Source organism: Odocoileus virginianus, chromosome 29 (assembly GCF_023699985.2).
Source record: "Odocoileus virginianus isolate 20LAN1187 ecotype Illinois chromosome 29, Ovbor_1.2, whole genome shotgun sequence".
Classification (NCBI taxonomy): domain Eukaryota; kingdom Metazoa; phylum Chordata; class Mammalia; order Artiodactyla; family Cervidae; genus Odocoileus; species Odocoileus virginianus.
Genome location: NC_069702.1, coordinates 34,046,748 through 34,061,352, shown reverse-complemented (window position 1 = coordinate 34,061,352; position 14,605 = coordinate 34,046,748). Strand labels below are relative to the sequence as shown.

Sequence of the window (14,605 nt, the reverse complement as noted above, 5' to 3'; positions counted from 1 at the left end):
CTGGAGAATCTCCAGGGACAGAGGAGTCTGGCAGGCTACAGTCCATGGGGTTGTAAAGAGTTGGACACGACTGAGCGACTAAGTTCAAGCTCTTTGGAAGAAAAGCTGAGATGAACCTAGACAGACTATTAAAAAGAAGAGGCATTGCTTTGCCCACAAAGGTCTGTGTAGTCAAAGCAATGGTTTTGCTAGTAGTCATGTACGGATGAGAGAGCTGGACCATAAAGAAGGCTGAGCACTGAAGAGTTGATGCTTTCAAAATGTGGTGCTGGAAAAGATTCTCGAGAGTCCCTTGGACTCTTGAGCTCAATCCAGTCAACCCTAAAGGAAATCAATCCTCAATATTCATTGGAAGGACTGATACTGAACCTGAAGCTCCAATACTTGGGCCACTGATGAGAAGAGCCAACTTGTTGGAAAAGACCCTGATGCTGGGAAAGATTGAGGAAAGGAGGGGAAGGGGGTGACAAAGGATGAGATGGTTGGATGGTATCATCGATTCAGTGGACACAAGTTTAAGCAAACTTTGGGATATAGTGAAGACTGGCATGCTCCAATCCATGGGGTTGCAAAGAGTTGGACATAACTGAGCCACTGAACAACAGAGGAAGCTTAATCACATAGGATGACCTACTTCCTGTTAGCCTATCTCAGGCTATCCCAGGCTAAAACCTCCGATTAGGGCATACCTGAAGCCTTCCCTTTTTTCACTGTAAAGCTTTTATACTCCGCTGCCTGCTTTTGAGTCTCAGTTTCAGGTGTTGGTGGCTGATTCCTTATCATAGCAAGCTTAATAAATAGCCTTTGCTTATTCTCATTTGTCTTTTTTTTTTTTTTACCACAAAAGAGATAATATTTACTGGTTCAATAAAGGGAAATTACATAGAGTCATTTTTGCAATCAACCATTATCTTAGCTTTGTTCTGGCACAAGAACAGTGTTGATATACAAAATACTGAGGGCTTCCCAGGCTGTAAAATCCCATGGACCAAGAAGCCTGGTGGCCTCCAGTCCATGGGTTTGCAAAGAGTCAGACAGAACTGAAGTGACCTAACACGCATGCATGCACACATTACTGAATCATGTGTCTCTCTTGTAGGATGATACCTCCATGAGCAAACATCAATCACCTTCATTTCTAGAAGCTGAAAGTTTCTACAAGCTCCTTCCACTGAACAACTTCTTCCCAATCATTTCACAGCTGAATCAAGTCTATCTGCAAGGCTTCTTTGAGAGGAGTGTAGAATTGTCATGTGTTTACCTATTTTAGGTTTTATTTTGAGAGAAGTAGAAAGGAAAAAGCAGAGGGAAGCAAAGTTGCAAAGAAAGTGATGCTAATTTTGCCAGCCAGCCAAAAAAAAAATTAGAATATTTTAAGCATAGTTTTGTGATATAACATTTACTTTAAACACTCTTTTGTCTTAATGAAAGTGTAATGTTTATTAAAAATATGAGTGGATCCAAAAAAGGAAAGAGATTAGTCAAAGAAATAAGCCAAATATTTAAGTTCTAATTTATTTAGCTCTCTGCATTGTGGCTGTCAAATAATTTTCCAAAGTTGAATCACACCTATCATTATTAAATTTGTTGGGTAGGAAAACTGGGACTAATCTTTCAGTTTAATTACATCACTCACATATAATTAAAGTAACTGGGGAAGTACACTGAAATTATAAAAACACAAGGAATGTGTGTATTTTGTGATAAAAATTATGAGAATTTAATTAATTATGGAAATGATTTAAAAGAAAGCTAAGTGCTTATTTTCATATCAAACTATTCAAATTCCATGTAAATATATACTTGGCCTATTAGTACTAGTCAGTAGTTTCCAAATCATATGTTATGGTAGTTATGTTTAAAATTAAATACAACAGTGACAAATGTTAACTATTTTAATGTGTTAAACACATATATAACAGTAGGTAATAATGATAATTGCTGTAGATACACACAGTGGCATATACACATATATGTGTGTACACGTATGTGCAGGCAAAATACATCAAATATTTATAGTTGTGACAATATGTGATTTCCCAGTATGAATTTTCCTGAACAAATATTGAAAAATGTTGCTAAGTTATAATATTTAAACTAACATGATCCTGATATAAACTAGAAGAATAGGTTTGATAGTCTAGAGGTAGTATAGATAAAAGAATATCTACATAGATACTTTTTTTAGTAAATGTTACATGTAGAGACCTAAAACAGAATAAGAAGAGGGTGATAAATGTTGCTGGTACTTACATAAGTCTATAGAGAATATCAATTTAGATACTCAACCACATAAAATTTATATTTTTTGTACCTCATGCAAAATTAATATTATTAAAAAGCAAGCAAATTTTGCTACTTCTAATGATATATTTTCACTATATGAAAAGCTAAGATCTCACTGGGCTAAATGGGTAAAGAGCATGTACACACAATTTATAAAATAGGTAGCAAATTAACTAATGAATATACTCATTGCAAATATATAAATGATCCTATTAAATCTCAAAAATATAAAAAAAATGCAATTAAAAACACAGGACTATTTTTCTCCTATTAAATTAGCAGAGACTAACTAGTTTGTGAACCACCAGGCAATTCCATGCACTGTTGGGGGGAATGCTAATTGGTACAATGTTTTAGAAGGGCCATTTATCAATAAGTATCAACAGTCTTTAAAATATTCATATTCACTGTCCCTTAATTTGAATTATACAAATGTGTTCTAAGAATATTAGAGCTAAAATAGCAACTCCCTTCCCCTAAACCAACACAACAAAAGAAAACAAACAAACAAAACAAAAGGAAAATAAATGGGAAAAGTCAGATACTAGAATATTGAAGGGGCAATAAATTTTTATTTTTAAAATATTTTCAACCACATAGGAAATTTTCATATTATAATTTTAATCAAAGAAAAATAGAAAATAAAACTACACATTTTGAACTCAAATATGCATATATTGTTCAGTCATTAAGTTGTGTCTGACTCTTTGCACCCCATGGACTGCAGTATCTCCCAGAGTTTGCTGAAACTCATGCCCATTGGGTTGGTGATGCCATCCAACCACCTCAATCTCTGTTGCCTCCTCCTCCTGGCCTCAATCTTTCCCAGCACCAGGGTCTTTTTCAAAGAGTTGATTCTTCACATCAGATAGCCAAAGTACTGATGCATCAGCATCAGTCCTTTCAAAGAATATTCAGGGTTGATTTCTTTAGGATTGACTGGTTTGACTGGTTGATCTTGCTGTCCAGAGGACTCTCAGGAGTCATCTCTAGCACCATAATTTGAAAGCATCAATTCTTAGGTGCCCAGCTTTCTTTATGGTCCAGTTCTCACATCCATACATGACTACTGGAAAAATCATAGCTCTGACTACATGGACCATTGTGGGTAAAGTGATGTGTCTAATTTTTAATAGGCTGTCAAGTTTTGTCATATTTTTCTTCTAAGGAGTAAGAGTCTCTTAATTTTGTGACTGCAGTCACTGTCCGCAGTGATTTTGGAGCACAAGAAAATAAAATCTGTCACTGTTTCCACCTTTTCTCCATCTATTTGCTATGGAATGATGGGACAAGGTGCCATGATCTTAGTTTTTTGAATGTTGAGCTTTAAGTCAGCTCATTCAATATCCTCTTTTACCTTCATCAAGAGGCTCTTTAGTTTCTCGACACTTTCTGCTATTAGAGTGTTATCATGTGCATATCTGAGTTTGTTGATATTTCTCCTGGCAATTTTGATTCCAGCTTGTGATTTATCTAGCCCTGCATTTTGCATGATGTACTCTGCATATAAGTTAAATAAGCAGGGTGACAACATACAGCCTTGATGAACTCTTTTCTCAATTTTGGAACAGTTCAATGTACTGAGGTGACCCCTAATAGATTTCCAAGCTGGACTATTTAAGAATTCTCTGAGAGAGAGAGAGAGAGAGAGAGAGAGAGAGAGAGAGAGAGAGAGAGAGACAGAAGTCACTCAGTCATGGCCCGACTCTTTGAGACACTATGGACTGTAGCCTACCAGGCTCCTCCATCGTTGGGATTCTCCAGGCAAGAACACTGAAGTAGGTTGCCATTTCCTTCTCCACTCATAGAGTGAGGGTAGTTTTAAAGAGTTGGAGACACACGAGCAGGACCCAGTCACCCTGGCAATGGGCCAAACTGCATAGGCTCAGATAGATATTTGAGATATACAGGACTTCCACTTCAATTTCTTGGATGAGGAGTTAGAAGCCTCAGGACTCAGGTAGAAAAATACTAGATGGTAAAACTGACATTAACTTCAATTTCAAAGTAGCTCTTTCCCTCATAGTGAGTGACAGTATACATTACCACAGGTTTGGAATGATTCCTTATAAATCATTAAGACTCAAGGAAAGGTCCAGTTTGTCCCGTCCCTTTATATTCTAAATGACTAGAGAAGAGGTGAATCTAGCAGACCATTATAAGTATGTTTGAAACAGCTAGACCAGAAGGAGGTCAGAGAAAGTCAGATACCAATGTCAAAATATATCAAGAGGTCCTTATGCATTAGAAAACATACAAAGTCATGGAAATTTAGAATTCTGATCAATCATATACTTGTGTCATCAAACTGTGTATACAAACAATGCTCAACATCACTTATCATATAAACATTAAACTCACGCTGGCTTGATGATAACAGATTTTATATCATCTTTGGCATGATGAGATAGAAATGAGGCATTTGGGTGACTAATTTTTATCTTAAAATTTTCTGAGGAAGGCTGGACCTATAGATTGGCATTTTCCAGATAATTTAACTTGCAGCAAATTAAGAACATCAGAAAAATTCTACAAATTTAATAGCTGTTGGAACACTTATGCTGAACTTGGTATCCTTAAAAATGTAGCATAGTGTTGTTGGCACACATGGAGATCTCAGAAATAACTTCAGCAATGAGGATTGGTGGTAAATTCTAGTATATCTAGGCAAAAAGTAAATTCATGTTAGTATGGAAATATTTCACTTAATTTATATTCTTACATATTTTAAAGATATTTGTTTAAAGATATTTGTTTAATTCTTTGCTCTATGACTGTATGTTATGATTATCTTTTACATTCTTATGTGTCCTACATCTCTATACTTTGAAAAAAATAGATCTTTGCATTAAACAGGGGGAAGCACTGAGTGAAGTTTCAGCAAGTTAAAGTACTAAACAATCAAAATTATATGGCCAGAATTGAACTCCACAGATAAGATTTTTTTTTAAATGCTGGCAAAATGTGTACATCATAAATGAATAGAATCAGTTCAAATCAATGTCTATTAGATTTGCCTCAGGAAAATCATATGAAATAGGCATAAGAATGTGAAAGCAACACTAGGATTTCTCAGTGTCAGTGGAGAGTTCTTGGAGGTGGAGAAGTGGTATTGGTGAGATATGAGGGAATATTTGAATCCAATGGAATATTTGATGTGGAGGAACACTGAACAGGATTTATGTAGTGGGCCTAAGAATGACAAAAAAAAAAATAAAGAAAAGAAACAAAGAAGCTTTTTTCCACTAATCAACACATAGATGTCTCAGTTTGCCAATTTGATGATATCTTGCCAATCAGTATGAAAGAAGTGGTGTGTAAAGAAAGTGAAAACAAAAATAAAAACAAAAAACTCAATGATCTGACTTGCCTTTCAATCGACCCTGACTCAAGAGAATTCATGACCATCACAGAGATGTGCAACTCAGCAGCAGACCGCAAGAACAGGAACAAAAGATAAGTCTTTACATAAATAATCATTGGAAGCATATAATTAGACATAAAATAATAATAAAAACACAATATTAACATTGTTATCTGCAATACTGATGACTCCAAGACAGTAGAAAATGCTTATAGACTGTTGACAGCAAATGTTTGCCAAAGATCGGATACAGAAGTTTGTCATTTTTCTGTGAGATTAGGAAGATCAGGAGAGAAAGAAATAAGAAAGAAGCAGGGGATGAAGGATCATTAAAAGAATTTGGTAAGAAAGATAACTGGGATATAGTATGTATTGTAGCACTATAACCATCACAGCCATCAGACAGATCTGAATTCAACACTTCCACACAGCATTGTAAAGTAATTAGCCTCCAACTAATATAAATAAATGAAAAAAAAAAAAAAAGAATTCAGCTGTTTGAGTCTGAGTTGCTATTCCATTAGAAACATTTATTACTTTCCAGGTTCACACAAGTTTTAAAAAAGAGCACAGGTCTTGAACAAGTGTAGCTTTATCCTGGTGTTTAAAATCATTTGGAACATTTTATTGTTCATTTGCTTCATTCCTCAGCAGTAAGTATATTCCTAGACATGGCTCAGGAAATCAACTGATTTTTTTTTGTTGAATAGATGGCCTACCCTTTGGCATAGGGCAATGCTATTGATTTTGTCTGCAGAACTGGCTCTCAGGCTACTATGAAAGCCTGGGCTATCGTGGACTCTGAAAGATGTGGTGAGATTCCCAGAAACCTAGAAGGGTTTTCTTCCAGAGCCCAGCATCTTCTGGTATGACAGCATGCTCGCTCTTTGAGATGGGGATCACGTTCTCACAGAAATGGAGCTTCAGGCAAACAGAGATTCAAAAAACCAAAAAAGAAAGTGTATTTGGCTCTTGTTGTTAGGCTTTTGACCCGTCTTTTCTTTCATAGTACTTGAAATATGAACCTCCAGATTCTTGCTAAAATAATTTTCATCTTTGCAAATCAATGTCATTAACTTGCCTCTAGTACCATGAAGAGAGGTTTTCCTTTCAAACGTTTGCCTCAGTATAACTTCCTGAGAGTTGCAGTGATGTTTACATGCTTGATCTGTGAGAAGTCGCAGGTGGGATATTCAATAACGTTGAGCAATTGAGCCAGTAACCCTCTTGGGTTCAGTTTCCCAGGATGATTAACTTCCCACAGTGGGCAATTAGTTGTTGCTATGCTCCCAGTCTTTGTGGCACTACTGTGCCCTGATCCCCATTTGCCTGTTATTAATAAATTATGATCTGGTCTCTCATTATCTTTGATTCAGAGCCTTTGAAGAAAAAAGCATGTAATCATGAGAAAATAGAAGGGATAACAACTCCCAGATATTAAATCAATACACACGCTTGGATTTATTAGAGTTTTATAATGTCACATCTATTGCTAATTCATAAAATGTTGAATTTGCTTTTAATGAGCTCTTTTCTAAAATCAGTGATTGCATGTGATTACAAATATTTGTCTATTTACAATTATTTCAAAATAAAGTAGTATCTGATTAAAATATTTTGTGTAATACTTACTTTTATCAAAACTTATCAAGCTCTGAAAGTACATAATCCTAGTTGTTAATGTGCCAAATATATCAACAGATGCACGATGTCCATAACTTAAGGACACTGAGAGAGAAGTACAATCATGCTGATGTTATATTCTCATTTATAAAACTGGACACTGTTTGATATCACCAGGTATGTCACTATACTGGCATTAGCATGTCCAGATGTTAAATAAATAATGTAAGCTAGTGAAGATTTCTTAATTCCTATGCAATATTTCTTTGACATCATTGCATTTATTTTCTGGATGACACCAAAAGTTTCATTACTCAGGAAAAAAGCACATTTATGGTTTAGGCATTTTACTGTGCTTATGTCAGTGTTACTAACATTTTTTTATTTTCCAAACTATGAACATTAATAGGGGAAAAATGAGACAAAGCACTTCAAATAGAGGTTGATGCCCAGTTTATCTTTAATTCAATAATTCATGAGTCATTCATTCAATGAGGTTATGTGGGAGAGCCACAGAAGTCTTTATCCTCTAAATACTTACTGGCGGGCAGAAGAGAGAACATATTTACTATAATTTGTGGTTGAAAGCATTACATTCCATGAGAAATACTGGTACATTGTTGAGGCTTAACCAGAAGGAGAGAATACTTTGGCTAAAGGAGTTGAGGAAGGTTTTATGATAGAACTAACAGTTGATGTGAGTCTTGACATGTGAGTGAGGTTTACATATTGAGAGATGAAGTGGGGGATATGAAAAAAGACACTGGGTGGGAGCCTCTCTCGTCATTCTTAGGCCGCGTGCTTTGTCTGAGATTGACTTTACTTCAGATTCAGGCATAAGCTCTAAATGTGCTGCCATGAAGCATGCCTTCCCATACTGTTCTTAGTTAAGGTCTCAGTGCTGCTGACTGATTTACTCTGTGGGGCTGTGTATCAGGTTCCTGTCAGAGCCTGTGTCACCTGTGAAGATGCAGGTCAAGAGCTCTAACATGGGGGATGGATTCAAGGTGGTGACCAGTCCCACTTTAGGAATCCAACAATCATCTGGTCTCCTGCCTCTTCACGGATCACACCTTCTCTGTCACCTCTGCACGGATATTCCTCCTTCAATCTCTCAGTACATATCAGAGCCCGTGGGCTCTACCTCAGTTCAGTTCAGTCGCTCAGTCTTGTCCGACTCTTTGAGACCCCATGAGCTGCAGCACGCCAGGCCTCCCTGTCCATCACAAACTCCTGGAGATTACTTAAACTCGTGTCCATTGAGTCAGTGATGCCATCCAGCCATCTCATCCTCTGTCAGCCCCTTCTCCTTCTGCCCCCAATCCCTCCCAGTATGAGGGTCTTTTCCAATGAGTCAACTCTTCGCATGAGGTAGCCAAAGTATTGGAGTTTCAGCTTCAGCATCAGTCCTTCCAATGAACACCCAGGACTAATCTCCATTAGGATGGACTGGTTGGATCTCCTTGAGTCCAAGGGACTCTCAAGAGTCTTCTCCAACACCACAGTTCAAAATCTTCAGTGCTTAGCTTTCTTCATAGTCCAACTCTCACATCCGTTCATGACTACTGGAAAAAACATAGCCTTGACTAGATGGACCTTTGTTGGCAAAGTAATGTCTCTGCTTTTTAATATGCTATCTAGGTTGGTCATAACTTTCCTTCCAAGGAGCAAGCGTCTTTTAATTTCATGGCTGCAATCACCATCTGCAGTGATTTTGGAGCCCAAAAAAATAAAGTCTGACACTGTTTCCACTGTTTCCCCATCTATTTGCCATGAAGTGATGGGACCAGATGCCATGATCTTAGTTTTCTGAATGTTGAGCTTGAAACCAACTTTCTCACTCTCCTCTTTCACTTTCATCAAGAGGCTTTTTAGTTCCTCTTCACTTTCTGCCCATAAGGGTGGTGTCATCTGCATATCTGAGGTTATTGATATTTCTCCGGGCAATCTTGATTCCAGCTTGTGCTCCATCCAGCCCAGCATTTCTCACAATATACTCTGCATATAAGTTAAATAAGCAGGGTGACAATATACAGCCTTGACATACTTCTTTATCTATTTGGAACCAGTCTGTTGTTCCATGTCCAGTTCTGTCACTTCCTGGCCTGCATACAGGTTTCTCAAGAGGCAGGTCAGGTGGTCTGGTATTTCCATCTCCTTTACAGTTTTCCATAGTTTATTGTGATCCACACAGTCAAAGGCTTTGGCATAGTCAATAAAGCAGAAATAGATGTTTTTATGGAACCCTCTTGCTTTTTCAATGATCCAGCAGATGCTGGCAATTTGATCTCTGGTTCCTCTGCCTTTTCTAAAACCAGCTTGAACATCTGGAAGTTTACGGTTCATGTATTGCTGAAGCCTGGCTTGGAGAATTTTAAGCATTACTTTACCAGCATGTGAGATCCGTGCAATTGTGCAGTAGTTTGAGCATTCTTTGGCATTGCCTTTCTTTGGGATTGGAATGAAAACTGACCTTTTCCAGTCCTGTGGCCACTGCTGAGTTTTCCATATCCACTGCACCACCAGTGAAGTCCCTAACCCAATATGTTCTTTAGTTTACTTTAGGGTCAAAATATCACTGACATTAATTTCTAAGGGTTATTTTATTCATATTATATCAGTTTAGAAAGTTTTTAAATGTTAATACTATTATTTTTAGCAGTAGAAACCCACTGGCTTCACATATAGGAGTTCAGAGTTTCACCAAAATCATACAGTTGAATGATATAAGTTATAGGAAAGTTAAATAGTGAAGAGGAAGGATCTCTAGAGTTAGAGATGTGCCCAAGAACCAGGCCCTTATCAACTAACTGTATAATTTATGTCCGAGATATTGTCCTAAGGTGAGGGAACCTGCAGATATAAATCCCTGTCATTCTGAAACTTATATTCAAGTATGGGAGACAGAAAATAAACCAAATAGATACAAATATACACACTTTCTTCTGCACTGCAGGCAGACTCTTCACCAACTGAGCCACCAGGGAAGACAAAATATACGCACAAATATTAATATGTATACTATAATGGCAATGGGTGCTATGCTGAGGCAAGTCAGGGTAAGGAAGATCTGATGCACAGAAGAAGAAATCATGGGCCATTATTACAGAAAACTCAATTGAGAGAATGAGGTTAAGCAAAGAAAGAAGGAGAAAGTCCTGTTTCTTTCTGGGGCAAAAGAATTTTAGACAGTAAGAGTTGGTGCAAAAGCCTTACAGGTAGGCTATTTTTACAATATTCAAGAAACATCAAGGAGATAACTTTTATGAAGTATAAATTGGAGATAGAGCTAATAATGAGACATAGGAGCTGTGAGGTATTACATTTGAAGTCCTTGGAACAGTGCCTACTAGCAGGTCATATGACATTCATCTAGAAAATATTAAACTTACTATTATCAATATTATTATTGTGTTGCTTCCACTAGGCAAAAATGCTTCTCTGAAGGTTTTAGAATACTTCATATCCTATAAAAAGGATTCATTTCAGAAGTTATTGTGCTTTTATATAAAATGTGGGCAGAGCTCTGGCACTCGTCTGAACTAAATAGCTGCCTTCAAAATGCCTGTACAATTATCTTATTTGGCTACAAAAGAGCTTGAAGAAAAGTTTCTAGATCCAGCATATTTTAGCACCAAGCCGTTGTTTTTCCTAACAGAAGATTTATGACAGGCATTTAATAAGAAGCCAAATACTTCTTGAATTAATGAATCATACCACCATTTTTTCCAAAAGGAAAAAATTACCATGAAAAAAAAATGATTTTGGTTTAAAAGTCTTTTATTTATCTCTGAAACTTCAATACTTTGGCCACCTGATGTGAAGAACTGACTCATCAGAAAAGACCCTGATGGTGGGAAAGACGGGAAGAGAAGGGGATGGCAGAGGATGAGATTGTTGGATGGCATCACTGACTCAATGGACATGAGTCTGAGTAAGCTCCGGGAGTTGCTGATGGACAGGCAAGTTTGGTGGGGCTGCAGTCCATGGGGTTGCAAAGAGTCGGACAAGACTGAACAACTAAACTGAACTGACTGATGTACCTTCAAGACATACGTTCTCCCATGCCCAAATGATGATATAAACTTCAGTGAATATCACATACAGATAGTAATATATTTGCAATATATCAAATTTAAGTCTTTATCACCACTGAGAAGTTAAATTATTTGTAATTAACAGAGCTTTTAACCAGGAGCAAATATCTGGTTTATAAAATATTCAAGAAGTTAAAAGGTGATAAAAGAGAAGTTCAAAGTGAGGGTGGAGTCTAAATGCTACTATATTTTTGTGTTCATCAAACATATTCTAGCATAAGGAGAAATATGTATAATTCAATGTCAATGTCCTTTGACCATTCCTAGTACAGACTTTTTTCAGTAATTTGCTAGTGTTTTAAAGATAATTCCCCAAATTTTTGTTAGGTTTTGCCCATATCTCTTCATTTAGTTTTTCTTTAATTTGACAAAACTTTATTAATTCCGTATACTCCAGGTACTACAAGGTAGATAAGATTTTCTTAGTCCCAACAAAAAATTGCCTTGAATGAGATATGAAAAGTCCCTTTAGACTCGTATCATTTAACTTCTAAAAAAGTCTATTTAAGCTCATGAAAAGTAAAATAAAATAGCCAGAGATATTTCTATCATAAGACAAATGCTCCCTGAAATTCAAGAATGCACATCCAATAAAATGAAGCAATTAAAGTTTCATGCAGAAAATTTGCTGGTAAAGAAATATAAATCTCAGATTAATTTTTAGTAAAGTGTGTTTTCCTTTAACCTGTAAATTCCTAGTCTCAACATAACAGTGTCCAAATTATAATTGCTGCTATTTTTTAAAAAGTAATATACTTCTGCAATACACTATATCCAAAATTATCAAGATTTGGGTTTAATAATGCTGAAAATTAAGCTTCTCTTCTTAGGGGTAGATATAATTTTAATTCAACTGAGAAATACAGTAAATATTTCTAGACACTAAAATTTAGTTATTCTTGTATGGTAGTTTCTAATGCATATGGATTTGTATACGTGTGTGCATGCATGCTAAAGCTATACTGTTCTTCAGTTACCAAGCAGTAGGTATACTGAAACTTCTCTCACTTTGTCTAATGCTGCAGATGTAACGAAGTGAATTGCTTTTAAGTCAGTTTTATATATATTAAGGAAAAAATGGGGGCAGGGGAAAGTGTTTGATTCATATATAGGTCAGCGAGGATCCCTAGCTGAATGTCATCAGTAAATTCACATTAACAATACTTAGGTTACATAGATAAACTGTAAGTCTACAGTAAAATGCTTCTTGTATTTTATCTGCTCTCTAATAAATCTTCAAACACACAAACATATTGATCTCTAGACCTTGCCCCTTTCCTCCATTTTTATTCAGTGGACCAGACAAATAATGTCTTCTTATGATTCCCATGTGCCTATACCTGAGTAACACTTCTGGATTTACTGGAAAGAAATAGGCCAACCAGCATCTCAGTCACAAGTAAATAACTGATATCACAAACCAGCTCTGCAAATGTATGATAGTCAACCACCCTTTTGGGTAGAAAAGACAGATTATATCATCATAGTTGTTTTAGTAGTTATAATTCACTCAAATCAATTACTTTACTTGATCAAAATCTAAGCAAAGTTTTTATGACAGGACTGGTGGAGTTAGATTCTCTTCCAGAAAGCAAGGACAAAAGTAGAGCATTCTCCCTAAGTGACTTCAGAGAGAATAGATCATTGGAGCACGATCCAGCCAGGTTCTGGCTTGAGCAGGGCTGGCAGTCCTCAATAGAACACAGACTGCTTCCCAGCTAGCAATTCTGAAAGTGAACCACTGCTATTCTAATAGTAAAAGCAAGCAATGATTTCTTAAGAAAACTTTGAACACTCATAAATGAACAAGAACTAGAAGAAAGAGAATTCGGGGGAAAGAAAAAGGATGTTCAAAGGAAGTGACAGTGTTTTATGAAATTTATTTTATGAAAATAAAGTAGTCATAAATCTTTTCATAATACAATATGCAGGATAACTGAAAATGTCTAATTCTACATATTTATTGGTTGAATAGGTGCCGGAGAGTCAAAAGTAAATGAGTAAAACAGTACAAAACCAATATGAATATTGATTTCTTGACTTTTTTGAATCATAGTATATTTTCAAATATTTCTTTAGGTTTTAATACTTTCATGAAGACTTATCAGGTTTTCTGTAACAGTCTCACATCAGAGCATTTTCAAATGGACAGCTCTCATTACTGAATATCCTTTCTAACAGTGGCCTGGATGAAAAACGGAAATATGTTTGTTGCAGGAATAGAACACACTCATGTTTTCGTTTATTTATTTATTTTTAGAAAGATTGATTATGCTTTGACCTATGTCAGGAAACACCTTCCCCGTGAACTCTTATTGGAGGCTCTGCTTCTTTGTTCAAAGTGAAAAATGTAGATATTTAATGCACATATTAATGTATCTATTGATATAACATTCAATAAAATTCACTTTAAATCAGTAGACACTCTGATTGATATTTTCAGGTTGAAATCACTCAGAAGCTGAATTTAAAGGCAGTCATAAAAATGGGGTGGTGATTTCTCAAAATGCCTGTTTGTCAGAGTATCCATCACCCTGTTAGGATAGAATGCTGGCTAAACTGGAATTATTAGTCTTATTCTTCTCAAACAATAGGCAGAGACACAGGCCTTCCTAAACACTACAATTAAAACCTTTGAGAGGATATACTGACAAATACTTTTGAGAGGAAAAAAAACAGGTTAAAATAAACTATATCAGGAAAAGATATGGTTATATTAACAACATAATAAATAATAACAAGTTAATACTATTCATGTGAAGAGAATATACCTGGCAAAGAGAAATTGTGTGCTTGAAAGTTAGCACTCACACGGACAAGGTAAAGCTTAAGAAATATATCCTACATAGAGGCTATCTAATGATATATCACTTGCCTGATTTGTTTTGGGATGTGATTAACAGTCAAACGGTCAGATCAAGGTAAGGCAGAGATCAGCTGCAGAAGTTCAGAGGCACAGCTTCCTGTCTTACCTTCCACTGAGGAGGAAGCCGATAACCACTGCCAACAAAATGACTCCCACTGTCACAGACACAGCAATTATAGGAATCTGGCTTTGATCGCTGGAGGCTGCAACTGCTGATAGGAGACAGAAAATGGAGCCTGTGGTTAAAGTGATCATATGCATTCAAATAAGAGCTGCTTAATAGTAATCAATGCACAGTTTAAGCAATTCACCCACACTTGGCTGAGATTTCCCCCTAATATCTCTTCTCAACCATGTGTAATTGAAAAG

General features: G+C 36.3%; 1 protein-coding gene across 9 annotated transcripts in view; it reads right to left on the bottom strand.

Moving 5' to 3' along the window:
- The window catches only part of EPHA5 (EPH receptor A5), a 372,969-nt gene that overhangs the window by 87,822 nt on the left and 270,542 nt on the right, over nt 1–14,605 (bottom strand). For 6 of the 9 annotated variants that reach the window (XM_020893703.2, XM_020893705.2, XM_070458345.1 and 3 more), the window contains one exon: nt 14,343–14,448. In XM_020893703.2, the coding sequence (XP_020749362.2) occupies nt 14,343–14,448 (106 nt within the window). The remainder of the gene's footprint in view (nt 1–14,342; nt 14,449–14,605) is intronic. The other 3 variants (XM_020893704.2, XM_020893706.2, XM_020893707.2) reach the window with 1 other exon arrangement.